Below are 20,795 nucleotides of genomic sequence, written 5' to 3'. Positions count from 1 at the left end.
GTTTTTATTTTAAACGCTACTCCTCTCGTCGGGGAGGAGTACAGAAATCGATTTAAAGAGCCCTTTATATCGATATAAAGGGCGTTGTAGTGTGGACGGGTACAGCGTTAAATCGATTTAACGCTCTTTAAATCGATTTAAACGCATCGTGTAGACCAGGCCTGTGTGTTTCTGCAACTGGGAGTGTCTCCGTGTGCTGGTAAAGTGCAATCTGATACCTGAGGGAGGGCTTGGCTGGCCTGCTTCAGCAGCGCAGTGTAAAAGGAACCCAGGCTGGTGGATCAGGCAGGCTCAGTGATACCCCAGTTCCAAGTTGCACCCTGTGAGGAGCCCGTCACACACTGGCTGCAGCAGGGTCGTGCCCCCACCTTTCAGAGCAGGGAGCTCCCTTTGGAAAGACTCGTCCAGCTGGCTGGCGGCGGAGTCCCTCAGAAGGAGAGAGGGGATGGCAGAGTGGGTACTTTCCCCTGAGATGTGGCACAGGCTCGCGATTCAGCTCTCTTCTAACAGCTGGGCAGCTCCGTGCACTGGCAGCAGGAGGAGGAGCCTGCTGCCCAAGTCAGCCCAAGGCACAGCCACTCGAAATGGTACCTTGTCGAGGGCTGTTCTGGTTCCTCCGAAATGGGCAATTTCACTGGAGCTAGAGGTTGCCAGGCAACAGCCTCACCTGGCAGGGTTCTCCACCCCACGTTTCCTGCCTGACGAGAGGGCGAGTGAAGCCCGAGAGATGCTGAGCAGCCTCGATGCCCACGGAGCGCAACGTGGCACCTCGCAGCATCACATCCGTGACCAACCTGTGGGGCAGCAGCCAGCGTAGCATGGAAACTGCTAACGCCACGTGGGACGCCATGTGGCACCGTCGCTAACTCCCCCAGGCTTGGTTTAACGACAGCGACCTCTCTCTAGCAGGAGGGCACGTCTCCTCTGACTGCCAGGAGACTCATGTCTCCTGTGCAAAGCAGATTCTCTCTGGGGGCCACAGATTGCATTGACCCGACCCAGGCTACAGCAATGTGACTCACCTGGGGGCTGGGGAGAGACCCAAAGAAGGAAGGGGTTTCATCCAGAGCCGGTAACAATTCCACAGGCCTGCTAGTCACCTGTCTTCACTGCTTAGCTTGTCTCCAAGTTCTTAGCCCTGAGCTTGCATGAGGATCTGCTAGACTAATAAGCAGATTGATTTCCTGCCCCGAGAGAAACAGGAAAGCAAATTACTATCTTGCACCCTTGTGGAGATGAAGGGTGACCACACACGCAAAACTCTGCTACAATATCAGTCTCTTTATCCTGTGTTTCCTTCCTCCCCATGCTTAATTTGTGTCAGGGCTGAGCCCCGGCGCCTCCAGGCCGGGCGGTTCAGGGCCCCGGCGCCTCCAGGCCGGGCGGTTCAGGGCCCTGGCGCCTCCGGGCTTGCTGCACCACTTACTAAAGTAAAAGAATTGCTTGAGCCCGGGCACCTCTTTCCTTACAAATTAAGCCCTGCTTCCTCCCCATTTCTTATTCCCCACGTATTTGACTGTCCATGGCATGAGCCATTAAAAAGATGGTCAAAAATGACCTGTCTGTCCCGGGGAGAGTCTTGCTAGCCCAGGCAGTTCATGAGTTACCAGATATTTAAACCACATCACCCTAGTTCCCACCCACCCTGCACCCAGTTTAATGGCAATACCACTGACGCTGTTGGCTGCTGTACAAACCCTCTCATAGCCTTCCGGCCCACTTCTCCCTTGGCACAAAGGGCAGCACCGAGCTCCTACCATAGGGAGTTTTCTCACTGGGTGGCTAGGGCACATGGGGCAGGAAACTGACTCTTTTCTTGCTCATAAGTCTTATGCTGGCATAACTCAGTCACGTTGGTGGTAGATAGGGGATTCAGGGCGTTGGGTTCTAGATGGAATCCCTGAGAAGTTTCTGTTCCCAGCACCAACACGTCTTTGTTTGCTCACTGGTGACTTGTATCCAAACAAAGGCAGCTTTCCCGCCAGCCCTTCCAGGATGACGTGTGCATGCAATTGCTGGGCTCTGTCTTTGTTCGGGGCACTTGCATGGGCGTGTTTATTTCCACTGACCCATCGCCTTGGCTCCATGCAGAGATGCTGAACTTCGGGATTTGCTAGGCTGTAGTCAGAGGTTAAGAAGGACAGAGAAAACAAAGATCCTGTTACGCAGCGTGAGGCATAGTTACTATGTTCCCTAGGCCGGTCAGTTATAAGAAGTGTTTTTTAAAAGACATCAGCTGTACAGTGGCATTACAAGGGGCAGCTGCTGGAATATACTTCGCTGTGGGGCCTTCAGTCCTGAAGAATCCTAGTGTGTTTCACCAACTGTATGTCTCTAGCACTGCTGAAACGCAGCCCCTCTGAGGCAGAAGGGGAAGCCACCTGTATTCTGCAGGCCCGATTCTGATCTTCCTTACACAGTGGTCCTGTAGCCGTGTGACTCAGTGGCGCTACTCCAGATTTACACCAGTGTCACTGAGATTAGAATCTGCTCTGTGGCTTTGTTTTGCATCCTGGCACAGAAAGCAGTGGAAAGTACTAGCTTTACACGTCAGTCTCCTCTTTGTCCTAACACACAGCATGCCACCGCCATCTCTGCCCTACTCGCGTGAGTGAAATGTGCTCTCGGCGCTGTGTTTAAGGCATTACATACACAGCTTTCGCCTTCTGCTGAAAGTAATGCAACAGGAGACATTTACTGTTTGTTTGAAAGGCCCAGCTATTTATTGTGCACGCAGCCAGCCGACTTCAGCAATTTTTGTACTTCTAACTGTGGGGCGGGAACGTCAGTTCATTACTGGGATAAAGTCTCTGGCTCCAAAAATCCTGAAGCAGGGCTGGCTGGTGCATTCTTTGAAAGCGAGGGTCTAGGGCCTGGCCTGCATTCAGCTGATGCAAGCAATCGCTTAATCTCCTGGCCAACACACCCAACAAAGCAGGCGGCTCCAAATGTGAAAGCTAATGAAATAATTCTACAGCTGGGGCTTTAGTGAGACAATGGCTGCTGAGGATCAGCTGACCTTGGTTTTCATTGAGCTTTTATCCAGCATTCTCCCTTTGTATCATGCTTTAACTGTTTTGCAAATAGTTTTGGCACCATTCTGCTGAGGCGCAGTATAAATTCTGCCGCTCGGCCCCAGCCCCTTCACTGGCTCAAGCGGGTACTGGTATAACTGGTAAGAATTTTCTATTTATTGTCCTTCTTTTGGTTCTGGATTTGTTTCCACTGCAATCCAAAGCCGCACAGTTTGAAGACTAACCTACCGTCCATAGCATGAATGCAATAAAGAGATGCCCAGCAATGTACAGGGATGTACGTCCAGGAGGGTGAATAAGAGAGGATACCAATGTTTTGATTGCATACAGCGACCGTGATTTCATGACTGGTCAGGAGCCTGACCCTTATGTAGTTGAATTTTAGAAGGTATCACTTGTTTCATGTAACTTCAAGCCTACTCAAATGTGATGGCTTTGAAAATTCCTCATGTTTGAGCATTACTGGGCATGAGTTCCTTTCAGGGGAGACTGTGCTGGGTGGGGCAGAGAAGGAGACACTGCTGCTCCATCCTGCACAGTGATGCTGTGTGCCACACACCATCTGCAGCTCCATTGAAGCCAACCGGGGAAGCAGGGATTTGTCTTTCCTGGACACGCAGTGCTGGCTGCCCTGCAGGTTAAGATCTCCCTGGGGTTTAAATTGCTGAGGTGGGTGGTGGAAAAAGCTTCAGAAACTTGAACTGCATTAGCCAAGCCCTTAAATATTTAGGCAAAGCCCATGGGGTTCACCCCTCCTGCATTGCTGTTAATATTGTTTGGGCCAAAATTCGGAGGGTCTCATGCAAGCTTTCTTCAGGCCAACTGCAAGTCGATTCCCTTTGATTTCACTGGGAGTTTGCCTGCGTAAGACTGGCCAGCAGCTGAACTCCCAGCTGAACCCAGTGGAGACGTTGTAATGCTTGATGGTGCAAGATGGGTCTGGACTGGGCTTTGGCCCCAAACCATAGCACATCAGTGCACAGATTGTCACCTTCCTTACTCTGCCATGGAGCCAGAGACTCATGTCTGAAGAATACAGGACTCTGGCTGACATGGTACAAAGGCTGGAGAGTCCTACAGGGCAAAGCCAGTCCACTCCCGTCCCAGCACCGAGGTCCCGCTGCGCTGCCCTTGTGACTCGAAGGCGGGTTGGGTTAGAACACTTGCCGTTGTTGGGCACGTGCTAATTACGTTTATAGAGAACCAACAATATAACAGGCACTTGCCTCCAGCCTTTCCATAGTGTCCAAGGAGCCACAGTTTGTAGCTCTTGCTCCCACCGCGATCCCTTTGCAGCTGGTTTGTATGGTCTCTCTTCCCGCAGTGGATGAATCATTGTATTCTAGGCCAACCCAGAGCTTTAGCACAAATTCCAGCACCAGGGACTTCTTCCCATCACAGGGATACAGTTCAGATGGGTGAAGGGGACCCTCCCGCACCGCGGGTCCTGCTCCACCTGGATTCAAGGGAAACCGTGCTTAGAACCCCCCAGTGTTGGTAATTCCAGTGGGTTCCTCCAGCGTTTATTGGCCAATCAAGTGAAGGGAGCACTGGGCTGGGGGGGATGTGTGTGGGTGTACGAACCCAACCAGAATTCCGGTTATAATGATCAAGACCAATGTTTAACTGTCTAAATTTCCCACCCAGGCTCTCAGTTTCACAATGGCGTCAGACCCTCAGATGCCAGCCTCTAAGCAACAGCAAACCAGCTCCAAGGTCAGTATGTGCTTCTCTTAACGCTGTGCAGTGAGTGCTCTGTGCAATAGCTGGATTTGCACCGTGAGATGGTCCCAAGAAACATAAACGAGTGTGCGGGCGCGGATCCATTTCTCCAATTCCGTGCATGCCAGGAGGTGCTCTCCTCTCTTTGAGGGACCAGGCTGCAATATAAATGGCCAAGCTGCTTAGAACATCTTCTCCTAGGCAGCAGCTGCTTGCCCTTGTACCTAAAAATCCCCCCTGCCGTTCATATAGCAGCTAGGAATGTTGTAGTGACCTTGCAGCTGGGAGGCTGGGCAGCGCTCTCTGAGCCCCAGTGCCATCCCATAAGCAGCTGCTTAGCATGCATGGCAGCACCAAACGCCATCATCTCCTCACCTCCCTGAGGCTCTCCTCCAGGATGCAAGAATCCAGAGCTGTGGGACAAAACAAAGAGGCTCCCCACTCCAGCTGCTCCCAGTTCAGTAGTAAGCAGCTTTCCAAGCCTTCCCCGTGTTGTTGGGGCCTCATAGTAAAGCATGAGAGCAAGTGACATATTGAACAGCCATTCCTAAGGGGGGGCCCCCCAAGGGAAACTCTATGAATCCTGCAAATTATCCTAGAATCAGCCAAAGCCTCTGCACGAACAGCCACAGTGCTTTGCAAACATAATCCCTAAACCTGCCTGTATGTAAGGAAATGAGACTATGCCCCAAGATTAGCTATCCTGGAGCCTGGTACTGTGTCAGACATATCCTTTGATCTGTACCCTGATGGATCTGACTTGTCAGCCCCAGGAGAAACACCAGGAAGGGCGATTTTCAGGGGGGCTGGAAGGGGGTGTCAGAACTATTCAGGGTTGCTAATTCTTGTGATTTTAGTGCAAGTCTCCCGGGGGCGTTTGGTGTTTGCCTTTGAGGCCCAGGCTCCTGGAGCCTCCCAGCTCACTGGGTCCTAGAGACTGGGCTCCAGCCCGAGCCCAAATGTCTACACCGCCATTATACAGCCCCTTAGCCCGAGTCAGCTGCACAGGCCAACCACCAGTGTCTAATTGCAGCATAGAAAAGGTGGGACCTCGTGTTAGATCGAGTCCTATATGTGGGAGGGGGAAAGCCCCGACCTCACATTACCCTCATCTTGGGACCCAGGGACTCCGTCTGTGAACTCTGTGACTTCAGAGCGACAATCCTGCTCAAGTCGGCGGGTACCTTCCCCTCATTCGGGGCCTGATCCACCCCCTGCAGAAGTGGCTGGAAAGCTGCCATTGACTTCAGTGGAGCTGACTCAGCCTTCATCCTGTTTTGTGTGCAGACACAACAGATTTTCCTCTCTCCGCTCCACTGACCCACAAACCTGTGCTGAGCCAACAGATCCTGGCTCGCTGGATGATGTGTTAATATGTAACACCCATCCCTAAGCCCCTGTTTATTTTGCAGGGGCTTGAATTGCATTGGGAAGGAAAGGTTGCGCAGTTGGAGTGAGTTAGATCTGTGACTTGAAAGCAAATTGTTGAGGAGGCTCAGGTGAATTGAAAACCCAGTCCTAGCCGATGATTTCATTGTGAAATACGGGCTCGGCACAGGGCACCTTGGTGCTGGGAGGATGTGGGGGAGTTGGGAAATTCAGAGAAGGGCAACACAAATGACTGAGGCTCATACCAAAGAGACATAGAACACTCTGCAGGGACCAAGACCGAGGAGCAGGTTCTTTGGGATAGTTTGTAACTCACAGAAATGGAAGAAACCAAAGTTCAGGATGGATCCAGAGCTATCCATGGGTATCCATGCTGTGAGTCACTTAACCCTTTTAAAGGAGCCTGGGCCAAACACTTGAAGATGCAGGAAAGAATCTTGCCCCGGCTGAGGGACAAGGACTGAATGGACTGGTGTAAATGGTGCTTTTCCAGCTCTAATCTCCACCATCCCGGGTGTGAACAGAATTGACGGGGCTGCCAGAGTCTCTCCTCCCTACACTGATGCAGAGAAATCACAAGGGAGCGTACTGTAGGGAACAGTCCTGCACTGACCCCTGTGCTCGCGGGCAGGATGGACAGCAGGGCTTCACCTCCTTTTTTAAGCTGCTGTTCTCCTCTCTTTCTCTCTGGATATCAGATTGTCGTCTTTGAGCAAGAGAATTTCCAAGGTCGCTGCCATGAACTTAATGCAGCTTGTTCCAATTTGAAGGAGTCTGGAATGGAGAAAGTTGGCTCCATCCTAGTACACTCTGGACCGTACGTATCTTGCATGTGAGACAGTGGGAATGAAAGCACGTGGGTGAATCTGGGCCAGTAGGTGTGTCAGGCAGGGGAGGTTGTGATAGTGACTTAGAAACAACTGTTCAGTGTAAAACAAGATCAACTGAAGAAGTAAGTTACTGAATGGATGTCCCCCGCCCCACTCCCTCTTCTCCCCCCGGGCTTCCTCAGCCGGGAGAGGTCCCAGCAGTTAAGCCTCTGAGTGGAATTATGGAAAGAGACCCCCTGAGCACCTCCCAGCCTGACAGATGCTGGGCCAGACTCGGCTTTCACTGGTGCCCTCGTGAACAAATTCACTCCAGTGGTCTCGCACTGGTTTTACACCAGGGTACCTAAGAGCAGGATTTAGCTAACTGTCTCTTAGGGTGTGTCTACACTGCAGCTGGGCGCATGCTTGCTGGAGCAGGAAGACAGATACGTGCTAACCCGGACAGCACGAAGGCTGGTCGCACTAGGTGCCCAAGTACATACTGGAGGCTCGGGGCAGGTTTCTGCTCAGGCAGCTAACCTGAGGTGCCCCTCTGCTGCTGTGGCCATGCTGCCATGTGCGTGCACGCGTGCAGGAAATGCACTATAGTTGTAGCAATCAGGCTTGGCTTTCCTGCTGTAGTTGGCCAAATTTACTGTGTATTTTGCAGCAAATAGCTTCCTGCCCTGATCATTTGTCATTTCGCTCTATGGTCGGTGGCCTGGGGCTGCACATATGACTTCAGTTGTCTGTGCTGTGTCCCTCCTACCCGCTGCCAGCCATAGCGAGAGTGAGACCGAGATACTGGCTCGCTAGTGGGCACGAGGTTCCATAACATAGTTGATAAAAACCCAGTTCTCAGCACAACTCTTTGTGTAAGTTTCTTGACCGCTGCTCTGGCAAGCTCAGTCCTGGGGCCAGCGAAGTCCTAGGGCCTGGAAAATCTCACCTTCTGTGCCCAGGATTTCCTGCCCTGCAGCAGGAACTCCACTGAATAACACTGAGCTTCTGCAATAAAGACTCCCCACTTCTTATCAGAGAGGAGGAATTCCAGGGCTCCCGAACTATCAACACCATTAAACTTGCTCCAACAACTCCATTTCCTTCCCTTGCAGGGGCAGGGAATGTGCCATTGTTACTGCCCTGCTATTGCACAGCTCTTCAGACCCTTCTGTTTTCCTCGTTTACATACAAGCCCCCTGCGCACTTAGGGTGGGTATCAGCTTCTCTCTTTCGGATTAGAGCTGGGCAGGGCTTTGTGAAGACAGAGGTCTCTTCGGAAAAACAACCTCACCAAGAACCACACAGAGAGAGGCCTCTCCTTTGCTTTCTCCTGACAGTTCAGTCATATCTGCCCCAAACAGGAGCGATGAAGTGGAGCTACACTCCGCAGAGGGCAGGCTCCTTCCCCGAGTCACTGGGAACAGGCTCCTTCCCGAATCTGGCCCTTGGGAACAGAGTTCCTTTTCCAAAGTCACAGCCTGGAGGCCACCGAATGGAGATCAGTGTGATGGCTACAAAACAGGAGCACGCCCACTGCTGGTGGAGCTCTGCACCCAGTGCCACTGGCTGACAGCTCGCTCGCTCACTGTCTCTCTGTGCCAGGAGCATACACGTGTGCCAGGGCTCACGTGTGGGTCAGGAACAGGATCTCTCTAAATCTGCTTAACATCCCTGTTCTGGAGACCCCTGGGACAGCTCCTGTTGTGTGTGTGTGTGTGTGTGTGGCAGCTGGGCAGGCTTTGTGTTATTTGGGGAACCAGGATGCAGTGGGCTGGCTGCCAACACATGCTCCTTGCTGGTGGTGCTGGTGCTGATGGATGCCTATGCACTGTGCCTGCCAGAATTTGGCCCATAAGTAACAATATGGAATGAGCTGCACCAATCAGCAGAGTCCCAGGTGCCTGGAATGCTTAAAAAGCAAAGAATTGCAAGCTGTATCGTACCTAGACTTATCGCTGACTAGCATTTTAACATAGAGAACAAGTGCACTTCTGTTTCTTGATAACACCGTGACATTAGGTATTTCAAGTTCATTATTTCTACACAGCTGGAATAATAGTTCACAATGACCAGGAAATGATGTCCTCTGAACTTGCCTATATCTGCAGCTAGTCTTTTCCATGGTCTCTCTGGTACAGGTGTTTGTATGCTGTATGGCTCAGTATTGTCTCTGAAGTTGATTTATATTCGATCTCCTTCCCAAAGTCCAGTATCGCCAAATATTCCATTGACTTCTTCCACCTTTCTCACTAGGCTTGTCATGACTGCCACACCGCCACTGAGAAAGTTGTTGGTCTTTGATCCTTTGATCCAATATACTCTGAATGCAAAGTTTTTGTCTTGTATGTTGTTTCCATGGTGAACTGGCCTATGCAGTTCAGAATCCCTCCAGGGCTAGTCAGAGCTGAGCCAGGTGATTTCAGCTCTGGGAGGGCTTGAAGGTGATTGTAAGTCCCTTTTGAGATGACTGTGATGTCAGCTCCTGAGTCAATAGTCTTGCCATGAATATTCAGTTTCATCTCCAGGCAAGTTCTGTGTCATCACAAGTGATAGATCCCAAAAACAATGACTCTGGATTGTGTGTAAAATGAGTCAACTCCCTGACTGTTTTGGTGTGGCAAACAGCTGCAAAATGTCCATATTTCATGCATTTATTATACCATGTGCCTCTGGCTGGACATGCATCATCTCTTGGGATGCAACTTTTTCCACATCTTGTGCATGTAGACTGGAATTTGTTCCTTTTAGCCTGGGAGTTCTCTGCTCACTTCAGGGGTCTTATAGTAATGGTTTTTAGCACTCAGGCTGCATCTGTTAATGGCTTCTAAGGTAGCTTCTTTTTTTTTTTTTTAAGTTTGGCAAGTTGCTCTTGGTTTTGCTGTCTCACCAGCTCAGACACCTTTGGTTTCTATATAGCTGGGGCTATGGTTAAAACTCTCGTCACTTGTAGCTACTGTGAAAAGTTTTTATCTGTTAACCCAATAACCAGCCTGTCTCTAATATTTTCATGTTTTGCATTCCCCAAAATCACAGTTTTCAGCCAATGTATGCAGAGCTCTTACAAAACATTCAACATTTTCCCTTGGTTCTTGAATTCTCTGGTAAAAACGTGCTTTCATAAACCACATATAAAGTATGCATCAGATATAGCCAGAACCCTTTCATAGCCATCTTTGTGACTGTCTATAGTAAAGTAAAAATATTTAAATATATGCTCTGTCTGTTTCCCCATACTATAAATTAAAAAAGATACCTCTATATCTCCAGTTTCTTTGTGGCATTTGGTAGCAATGCAAAATCTTGCAAAACATTGTTTCATCTGTCCTTTATGAAGGTTTGTCTAAGCTGAAGTTCTCTGGGGCATTGGAGAGTGGCAGCTTGATGAGATCCTGCAACGTTTGTTCCTTGGGTTTGCAACTGTTGTAGCTGTTTTACTTCTGTTTCTGTTCTTAGTTTACTTCTGACACCATGTCATGCTTCCGTACCAGATACGGATCGGTTACAGAGCTTGCTTATACATACCAGATGTGTTAATCATATGATCCTTTAATGTCCCTTTGGGTATAGCTAAGGTTAGCTTAAATAAGGTATTTTTACACACATTGACATTGTGGCAGAACAGTATAATACTGTTCAGTGGTTAATTTCGAGAATAATGTGACACACCCAGTATAGTAAATAAATACCCATGAAGCTAATTGAGTCCTCCAGGCAAACAGCAAAAGAGGCGTTTCTCTGGCTGTCTGCTGAGGCGCTTGGGGATGGTTCAGAAATGAGAGTTTCTGGTGCTTTGCCCATCTATCTCCAATGTTTGTACTTTGTTCTTTTCCAGCTGGGTTGGCTATGAACAGGCAAACTGCAAAGGGGAGCAGTTTGTGTTTGAAAAGGGCGAGTATCCCCGCTGGGATTCCTGGACCAACAGCCGGAGGAGCGACACCATTGGTGCCCTGAGACCCATCAAAGTGGTGAGAGTACTTGTGTCAGACACCAGTCAGTATAATCTGGTCAGGCAAAGACCTGATCATGAGCCTCTTCTGGGGTTCTCTCAGGTTAAGAGCTGGAGCCAAAATCCTGGACAAACCCAGCTGTTCTGAACTTTAAAAAAAGGCAAGTCATTGTGTCCTCAAGTGCCTGCAGACCCCTCAGTCACCATATTTGTGAATATATCTGGGCATAGATCTCCACTGAAAAGTTGTATGTCCATAGAAATAGGAAATGTCCTCCCAGCTCAGATCAGGCATTATCTAGGCCAGTGTCATGTCTCTGAGAGCAGCCAATGCCGGATGTTTCAGAGGAAGGGTCTGAGGGACCCCTAGAATGGACAGTTATGGGGCAACCTGCCATCAATGAAGTTTGTTGGTGAATGGCTAAGGATGATCACGATACACGTCTGTTCACAGTCAGCATTCCACCTCCTGTGAGCAGGCAAAGCTTCTCCTGGCTAGGCTGACCTGGGCCCACTCTCTGTGCACTTGAGTTTTGTTTGGAGAATTGAGCCATCTTCTCCGACTCCCTGATAACTTCCCTGGAAGTGCCTGGCCCCATGGCTAACACTGACCCCGCATCTCTCCTCTCTTCAGGACAGTCAGGAGCACAAGATCGTCCTCTATGAGAACCCCAGCTTCAACGGCAAGAAGATAGAGATCATAGATGACGATGTGCCCAGCTTCCATGCTCATGGCTACCAGGAAAAAGTGTCATCTGTGCGCGTACAAAGTGGCACGTAAGTACCTGGGGAGGCAGGTCCACAGGACCCTGTTAGGATCTGTGCACTGGAGTCTCCTTTTCCCTGCACTTGGAATCTAGAAACTGAGGGATGGAATCATCAGTTGCATCAAATTCTGTCCCTAGAGCCCGAATTGTCTCCAGTTTAAGGTGTCACCATAACAACACCCTAACCCAGGTGGTTAGACTCCAGGTACAGCTTCTGTCCTGCAGGCACCATCTCTGATGCTCAGCACTCTGCTCTGGGCCTGGAGCTGAGCAGGAGAACACATGTTGCTAGATAGGGCTAGAGAATAAATAACCTTTCTCCTTGATGCACGGAGCCTCCTGAGGCCAGTGAGGCATGTGCGGAGGTCAAGGATCAAGTGTCCTGGCCGGATGGAGCAGGGCAGGAGGGAAGCACCTGCACAGGGTCAGCCCCAAGGCGGTGACTCCTCTGGGCTCAGGAAGCCCTTTCACTCAGAGGCTTTGAATAAAGCTTTAATGGCTCTGAAGCAGAGGGCAGTGCTGGCTGATCCAGTGGTGCTAGTGAGGGCCCTCGGAGCACATCCCCTTGCCCCAGCCAGGCCAGGAATAGAGTTCAATTCACCACTCACAGGGCAGAGTGGGGCAGGGTTGCCTGTGTGGGTGGAGACACCAGGTGCTGTCCCGGGTGGGTTTCCTGGACGCCTGGGTTCTCCCAGTCTCTGACTTGGCTGGGCTTTCCCTTTGCAGCTGGGTAGGATACCAGTACCCCGGCTACAGAGGCTACCAGTACCTGTTTGAAAAGGGGGACTACAAAGACAGCTCAGAGTTTGGTGCCCAGCACCCCCAGATTCAATCCGTCAGGCGCATCCGGGATATGCAGTGGCATCAGCGAGGGGCCTTTCACCCCACCAACTGAAGCCCCTGCCCCCCCGAGTGCTCGGAGGAGATCGAAACCAGAACCAGTTTTATGTGACCTGCTGCTGTTTCCCAATGGCCTCGCTCTCCCACATGCCACTGCCTGACAAATGCTGCTCTGCTGCTGCTGCTGAAGCAGCTGAATAAAGCTTTGAGTTTCAAACATTCGATCGAGCCAGGCACCTTTTTCGGGGGTTGGGGGGAGTTAAGACACTTGAAATAATTCTCTGTATTTGCACTGGGAGACATGCTGGTGGGACCTGCTGGTTCTGAGCTTCTCAGAGCCCATGTGCTCCTCTGAGAGTCCAGGGTGTGGAGTGGAAGACACCCCCCCACCAGGGCCGTCCTGGGGATGGGGGGGCAAGTTTTTTGGGGGCCCTGGAGCGGAGTCCTTCACTTGCTCCGGGGGACCTGGAAACCTCTTGCGGGGCCCGGGCCCCCGGAGCTTCTTTCGCTCTGGGTCTGAGGCGGCAATTCGGCAGTGGGTGCCCCCTCCACCAAAGACTCCAGGCCCCCTGAATCCTCTGGGCAGCCCTGCCCCACACCCCCTGCACTGAGAGTCGAGTCAGTTCCTGCCCCCCCTCGCCCCCGCGGCAGTAGTGACTGAAAATTAAGAATAAATTTCAGGAGCCAAAACCTCACCCCCTAGTCAGCAGGGATAAGACAGGGAACCAAGAGCTTACTGCTATTCCCTCCAGGGGCTGAGCTCCTGAATTCAATAGGAACCTTGAACGGTGGCCACAGCTTGTCCAGGACTCTGCAGATTGACCGGCCTGCGTGATGCCCTCAGACCGTTCTGGTGTTTGGCCTGCCACGGTTTGGGCCTGAAAGCCCTGCCATGGGGCTCAGAGAGCTTGGTTGCTGCTGCGTTTTTGTGCATTTCAGTGGGAAGAGGGTGAGCCACCCCTAGAATGACCCTGGAGCATCTTCCTGCTAGCTAGCGCCATAGATATGAAAGCCAGGGTTGGAAGACAGGCCAGATTCATCTGGACCGTTGACGTCAGGAGCTGCACAAGGGAGGAATTTTGCCCTGTCAGTCAGTTAACCTGGTAATGAAATCACATTGCATTAAATAATACTATGAAATCAAGAGAACTAACCCCTGCAGTGGCTCCATCATGAAGTGCGGCCAAGCATGGCTTTTCCTGGGAATAATGTAGAATCATCCTTGCTTGTGTTCCACGGAGATATTTCACACTCTGGATGACGTCTCAGTTCATTCTGTGTCTCTATCTCTCTCTGTATATTAATTATTGTATGTCTGTTATCAAATGCAATAGAGCTTCTAAATAAAATAGGGGGAAGGCCTTTTTTCAGACCAACCCATTTGCCCACTTAAAGTGTAGGGATCTGAATTTCACAGCAGAGTTAAGACCCACAAATAGATTCAGGATCCAGGCAATTCTTGGTAGCAGTGTTATCTAAAGCAAGGAGTCTGGCATCAGGACTCCTGGGTTCTCATTCTGGATCTGCCACTGGCCTTAGATAGCTGATTTAATCCCTTTGGCCTTTCTCATCTGCCACTGGTCACAGGACCAAAATACTAATTACCTACCTCACCAGGGTGCTTGCGGCAGTGCCTGTAGAAGTGCAGAGTGGTGTTGTTAATAGCAAGAGCCATAAATGCCCTCTGGAGTTCCTCCTGGACATAGTACCAGCCCAGGATGTTCTCAACTAACCTACATGCCCTTAGCGCTGTGAGGGGCAAGGCATCGGGATAGCCAGCCCCCTGCTCCCTGGCTTTTCATCTGATGCTTTACAAGCTCTTCCTAGGATAACTGTTCTGTGCAGTCTTTGCTCAGGAAGCCAGATTCTCTGGGTGGCCACTGTGTGTCACCACAGCCTCACCCAATGCTGCTTAATTTGACATTACCATTTAGATGCTATTGACAGCCTGGCCCAGTTCAACACAGTGTCCCATGGTCCCGTCACCGGCGACCGAGGGTGGGATTTGGGATTTACTTGCTGCCTTCCCCCAGCTGAAGGGAAAAGACAAAGAGCTGACTGAAGCTGGGCTCCCAGCAGCAGTGTAAACGCGGAGTGATTCCATTGGCCCTTGCTGTCCTTGGAGGCTGGGGGGCTGAGGGCTGGGATGGAAGTGGGTGAAGTGCCATGTATGAGGTCGCACCATATCTGGAAGAATGTTGAACCTGGTCTTTGGGGATGACTGAGTGGATGGGGGCGAGCCGGGGGAAAGGAAAGGAGCTGCTTCACATTGTTGCTGCGTTTTTACATGAACAAGTAGCAATTTCCACAAGACAGCTGCCTTCTGGAAAAGGGGAAATCGGGACCATGGCAAAAAAGCCCCATGGTCTAAAAAGAATTAAGGCAGCACATTCCTATAGCTTGAATTGCTCTTAAAATGCCAGAATATTCTTCTGGTAACTGGAACACAGACAGTCTCATTCAGAGGTGGTGTGAAGCCCTCCCCCTCTTCAGCTACTCACCCCCACTGGGCTGATGTCTCAGTGGGTGCAATTTACACACTGAGCAGCCAGAAGGGGCTAAGTTGAAACTGATTCCACCCAGCAGTAAAATCCACCTCCTAACACCTGCAACTACTGGCGTGGCATGCTAACGTCACCCACTCATGCTTCCTTAGCCATCAGTCACGTGGGTGTAAGTAGCATAAAGAGGATTTAACTTACATTACCTCTGAATGTGGCCCTCTGTCTCTTGAGGCGGGGGTGTGTGTGGAAGCTCCTGAGCAGACTGTCATGGTATCCTAGAGATCAGGCACTATCTCTGCATATATCCTGCACCATTCGATCTCTCAGTATCTGAGTTCCTGACATGGGCAGCAGGAGTTAAGAACTCACTCGCTGCTGTGCTTGGATTTGAACACATACAGTAGTCGGATTCCGGTGTTTGCCTGAGGGCTAGGTATGTTCATGGCATGAGGATGTTTTTAACCTGTGACAATCTGGTCAGTTGTCCTCGAAGCCAAAATGTCCAGGAGTTTGTCTCCACTACTGAGGCAAAAATGACCTATGAAACCTTGTGGAAGGGCCATCACAATGTTGGTGCAAATGTCAAATGCATGCCTGGAACATTGTCTGAAACAACTCAAGCCATCCTTGCATCGAGCAGCTGAAAATCAGTGTTTGAGCTGTCTCTGAGTGTGCTGGCCAGGAAGCTGGGAACAGATAGGTCTTTGTTCTGAGCCCCCTGTGGGGTTGCTCTGGCAAGGTGTGGCTGTCGTACCTTCGCTTTATGCCTGATGGACATTGCAGGGTTGGCGGGTGATTACTGAGCAACTTAACAACATCTGATTGCATACTGGCTGTGCACGTCTTACCGTCACCGCTGTGTACAGGTCCACCTACACCACGGCCAGTGATGAAGCTGCAGATGGTGTTTACGAGCAGCAGCAGATGATCCTTAATGAAACCCTGCTTCCAGCGAAAGGGTAGGAAAGGGGACGGCACCTGGGCAAGTACACTTGGGAAGTTTGGTAGCTGGCAGAAGAACAGGAACAGGTAGTGACTGCTGCAATTTGCCAATGACATGGTGACTGCTGTCTTGCTCTTCCGTCACTCAAAGGAGTCACAAGCACACCTGGTTCGGCCCAGATGGTTTCACAATTGTGTCTTTGTTAACAACCAGTCAGCCGGCATGGATGTACCAGTTTGTAGAGGTGCTAAACTTGGCACTGACCATTGGCGTCTGCTGACAAAACTGTACTTCTGACTTCAACAGCCAGTTAATGGGCCAAAGTTAGACTGATTCAACCAAAAGCTCCTATTAGAGCTGAGCTTACAAGACAGCTTTCTGCTTCCAGTGGCTCACGGCCACTGAAGTGTTAGAGACGGAAGGCTCGTTTTCTCTGTCATCCGATGAGGAACGGCATTGTTAGGTCACTGAAGCTATCCACTGCAACTCAGTGCTGGGGCCAAAGCCATGGATCAGTGTATCAGGAGATGCTCACAGCAGTCTGAGGACTCATACTGTAGCCTGACTTTTTTATTAGCTCCAACATGTTGGCTAAGAGCATAAGCAAAGGCTGAATGGGTTCAGTGTTGGAATGTCATCAAGTTGTTGTGGAAGAAGCTGTAGAACTCCATAGCCTTGGTTTTAACAGATCCATTGCACAGCAGTGAAACCTGCACACTGAAGAAGCAGTGGACTGACATTTTCAATTCTCGTCATCTTCATTAGCTGTTTCACATTAAAGTGGCAGGAGAAGATCAGCACTGAGGACATTGTCTCCATCAAAACTGGGTAGGTGTTGATGGCTTTCTTGGTATGGGCAAATTATCAGGCGGGAAGATCAATGAATGATGAAGCACATTTACCAAGGAATGCCACTACTTTGTCAAGGATTTTGTGAGCCAGAGAAGCTCTGGTGGTGCAATAAGATCACCAATGAAAGGCACAGACTGAATGTCCAACTAGACCATCTTAAGGAGCTGCATAGAGATTGATCCAGGTGGCATTTGATCTGCAAGGGGAGGTTATGTCCTGCTGGGATTTGCCATGACAGTGATGATGTACTGTGCAATCTTGTAGCAAAATTCTTTCTTGGGTGCTGGCTGGTGAGTCTTGCCCTCATGCTCAGGGTTTAGCTGATCGCCATATTTGGGGTTGGGAAGGAATTTTCCTCCAGGGCGGATTGGCAGAGGCCCTGGAGGTTTTTCGCCTTCCTCTGCAGCGTGGGGCATGGGTCGCTTGCTGGTGGATTCCCTGCAGCTTGAGGTCTTCAAATCTCAATTTTGAGGACTTCAATAACTCAGTCATGGGTTCGGGGTTGTTATAAATGTGTATGGGTAGGGTTTTGTGGCCTGCCTTGTGCAGGAGGTCAGACTAGATGATCATATTGGTCCCTTCTGACCTATGAGTCTGAGTCTAAAAGCCAATACACTGGGGCCTGCAAATAGCTATTCTCCGTTTAATTCTCTTATCTTGGATTGTTTTTCTTAATTCAGCGAAACATCTGTTTTGTGTGTCATAACAAAATCAGACTGTTACCCTTCTGGTATCACACACACAATGAAACCACAGAGGCTGCTTGCACAGAATCCTTCATCACCTAGTAAATTGGGTGGATCAAGGATATTATTGCTAGAACTGGCCCCAGTCCTGCTGTCCTTCTCCGTGAGAAAGAGATTGGCTCTTAAGAGAGAGCTGAGGCCAGAATTCCCCCGTTACAGTTCTTACCAGCTCCCTGTCTGCTTATTGTCATGCTGCTGAAGGGAGAGTCAGTTTATGTGTTACTGCTGCGCTGCCAGACACACAGCGAATCTGACACAGGCGCCAGACAAATACTAGCAATAACATTAGCCAGTCGAGATTTCTCACCTCCATTCCGGATTAAGTTTTCAGTTGTCTGACTGCAGCAGATAACCATCGCTTGCTGGGAGTGTCACTGACTTGCTCAGGAAAAGCTGGCTTCTACCGATCTCCAAGTCAAGACAGGCCAATGCACAACCGAAGGGGTTTCTACATCCGTCCCGGACAGCAGCTTTGGGTAAGGGACAAGGAAACAGCTCCCCCGTTTGCTTTCATTCTCGCACTCTGCTTTCCAGGCAGCGTCCTGGGACAGGAACAACCTTCCGCACCCGGACCCCATGAAACCAACCGCCTCAGCCTGGTGCCGTCCCTGGCCCAGCATTTTGGAAGGGATAAGACATGAAAGCAGTGGAAGGGTCTGTGTCGTCTTTCAGGCTGTGAGCCCCTCAGGGCGGGGGCCTGCCCCAATGCCCAGGCCCTGTGTAGCATCCAGCATGTTGTTGGTGCTTCGCAAATAGCAGCAAATAACTAATCGCTCCAAAAAGGCCAACTGGGCTCCCTCCCAGGGGCTTCCCGGGGCTGGGAGACTCTGCAGTCAGGGGGATCGGTGTGTCCTGAGGCCCCTCCAGCCATGCAGTCTGTGCTGCCGGGCTGGCTGGGATAGCCTCTTGGGGGGTAGAAGAAGGACCAAGCTGGGCTGACATGGGGGCTGGAGGATTTCTCATAAGAGACACCAGCAATGCTCCTGAGATTGGGACCGGAAACACGACACTGCAGCCACCTACCCCACCAGTGTCGGCAGGAGGAGTAAAGAGCCGCCCTGCCACGACTGGGACTGCAAGGGAGTGGGGGAAGGGAACAGGGTTTCTGTCGGGTGCATGTATATCCCAGTGCAGAGCCCAGCAAAAGTCAATGCCAGGCGATGGCCAGCCAAGGAAGACACCAGTGCAGGGAGTGCAGCTGGAGGCCATAGGGCAGGCAGGGTCGACAGCTTGGCTTTTGCCTCTCCTGGACCTAACTTGGCTCTTGTAAAATGAGATGAACTCAGCTCTTGTCACAGTTCTTCAAATCCCTTGTCCCCAAGGAGAAATGGCCCCTTCTTGCTGGGTGGCTCTGCAGGCAATTGGCTTCCCCAGCTGGACTCAGTGCTCCCAGCGTGTGACAGCAGATGGCACGTGATACGGAGGCACCGCTGCGGCTCTCGGCTCTTCGCTTCATTAACACAGTTAAGCCACGTCCTTTAATGGCAGGCTGTGCCGCGTGAGGCAGGTGCTGGCTCTGGGAACTTGGCTGCGTGCTGGAGGGACAGGGCTGCTGGGAGAGTGGATGGCTCTCGGGGGCTCAAGGAGCCAAGGCGCATTCCCGCTGGGACTGAGGTGGTAACAGGCACAGGAGCTGGAGGAAGGGGGAGGTGGGAGCCAAGGGACAGTGCAATGCTGTGCGTCAGAGGATAGCAGAAATTAGCATCATTAGCATGAGGAAGGCTCTTGAGGGATGAAAGTCTCACTTGGCTCATTCGGCTGCGTCAGGTTTCCCTGCCTGCCCCTGCTGGGATGTCTCCCTTTATTTGCATACTCGCTCTTCTCCTTCCAGCTGGAATGCAAAGTGCTGGGGGAGTCACAGAGTGGCACCTAACAAAGGGGACAGGACAGTCGCTGATCAGTCCCAACCAGGAGTCCCCTATTGTTGGCAAATCCACTGTTTCGTACTCAGCGGTGCCTTTGCTTTTCACTTGCTCATGTTTCTCTCTCCACACTGTTGTGCTTGGCCTCTCTGGCCTGTGACTGTTTGCAGCATAGGGGCAGTTTGTCGTCTATATTTGGGGAGGGGCAGCTCCAGTCAGGCCAATGGGGTTGTGGGGGAACAAATTCTGCACCTGCCCAAAGCTTGCAGTGGGGGGGGGGATGACACCCCCCTGCCTTCCCGCCCAAACTACGCTCATGATTTGCAGAGGTGAGTAACCACCACCAGCATAGTAAGCAAACAATATTAACCTTGTGAAGGGAAAACATCCATTTGGTCCTGTCTGGCTGGTTCCAGAGGCTGGTTAGCCACTTTGTGCCCTGCAGTACTTTGTCCAGGAGAGATTTAAAGGGCAGCTCCCACCCCAGCCATCAGGACACGATTCCGTAATAACTGTTGCTGTTTCTTTGTCCAACCCGCTCAGTGTGTGAAGCCCTTGGGTTAGTGGCAGGGCTCACGCCTCCTGCAGTGGTTCCCCCTGTGCTCTGCTCCAGTGGATGAAAGCTCAGGGAACAGAGGGGGACCAGCTCTGATCACATGTTTGATTGTGACGTTTTGGCACAAACAACAGTAAAACAGGGAAATCCGGGCACATGATCCTCTCCACCTCCTGTTGTTCCTGAGTTTCGCCCCATGAACTCATGGAGCTGTTATGTCTTGGAGCTGGTCCCCTGGTGCCTCAGAACCATTCTAACCTGTGCCAACAAGCAGCTTTGGAAATGCCCAAAGGAACAGGACAATGTTGTAAATGAATCATTGGCCAAATGTTGCTCTGAACGTTAGCTTTTCGTTCAGTCAGTTGTACGTTGGCACTTCCCTGTCTCGCTCTGGGCTTCACATGAAAAGTTGTGAATTTCTCCAAAAAGGAAGAACCAAAATTATTTCAGAGCTGACACTTTCTGCTGGAAGCAAATGCTGAGAAGTGGAGTTTTTAATGGAACTAGTGGCACAAGCTCTGTTGTAGAGAGGGCTGGAGCTGGTTACTCCATCTTGTCTCTTTGGATATGAATTGGAGGTGCCTTTCTTACTTCAACTGGTAGAAAACAACCTTTTCCCTGAATAAATAAACTTCTGTATCCCAGCCTGCTTCTATGGTAGCACAATGGGATACAGAAATCTGCTGCTACTGCATCTCCTCTGTGTGTGAGAACAGCCACAATGACAGGAAAATAAAGAGCTGCACCGTGAACAAACTGCTCACAAATCGAATGCGCTGTGTTTGAGGGAGACTGGAAGGGAGTCGATGGACTAACTCAGA

The 20,795-nt window shown here is 50.8% G+C and overlaps 1 protein-coding gene across 1 annotated transcript; it reads left to right on the top strand.

Moving 5' to 3' along the window:
• The first annotated feature begins 3,072 nt into the window (after positions 1-3,072).
• LOC116818697 (beta-crystallin B2) lies at positions 3,073-12,730 on the top strand. Its single transcript, XM_032769845.2, has 6 exons — positions 3,073-3,175; positions 4,683-4,751; positions 6,845-6,963; positions 10,791-10,923; positions 11,539-11,681; positions 12,398-12,730. The coding sequence occupies exons 2-6, from the start codon at positions 4,698-4,700 to the stop codon at positions 12,564-12,566; spliced, it is 618 nt and encodes a 205-aa protein (XP_032625736.1). The 5' UTR covers positions 3,073-3,175; positions 4,683-4,697; the 3' UTR covers positions 12,567-12,730.
• The last annotated feature ends 8,065 nt before the right edge of the window (positions 12,731-20,795 follow it).

Source organism: Chelonoidis abingdonii, chromosome 22, assembly GCF_003597395.2.
Source record: "Chelonoidis abingdonii isolate Lonesome George chromosome 22, CheloAbing_2.0, whole genome shotgun sequence".
Classification (NCBI taxonomy): Eukaryota; Metazoa; Chordata; order Testudines; family Testudinidae; genus Chelonoidis; species Chelonoidis abingdonii.
This window is presented reverse-complemented; position numbering and strand designations above follow the sequence as displayed.

Coding starts and splice junctions, on each gene's coding strand:
- LOC116818697 (XM_032769845.2), top strand. CDS start 4,698: ATGGCGTCAGACCCTCAGATGCCAGCCTCTAAGCAACAGCAAACCAGC. Junction 4,752..6,844: donor AACAGCAAACCAGCTCCAAG/GTCAGTATGTGC, acceptor TCTGGATATCAG/ATTGTCGTCTTTGAGCAAGA. Junction 11,682..12,397: donor GTGCGCGTACAAAGTGGCAC/GTAAGTACCTGG, acceptor TTCCCTTTGCAG/CTGGGTAGGATACCAGTACC.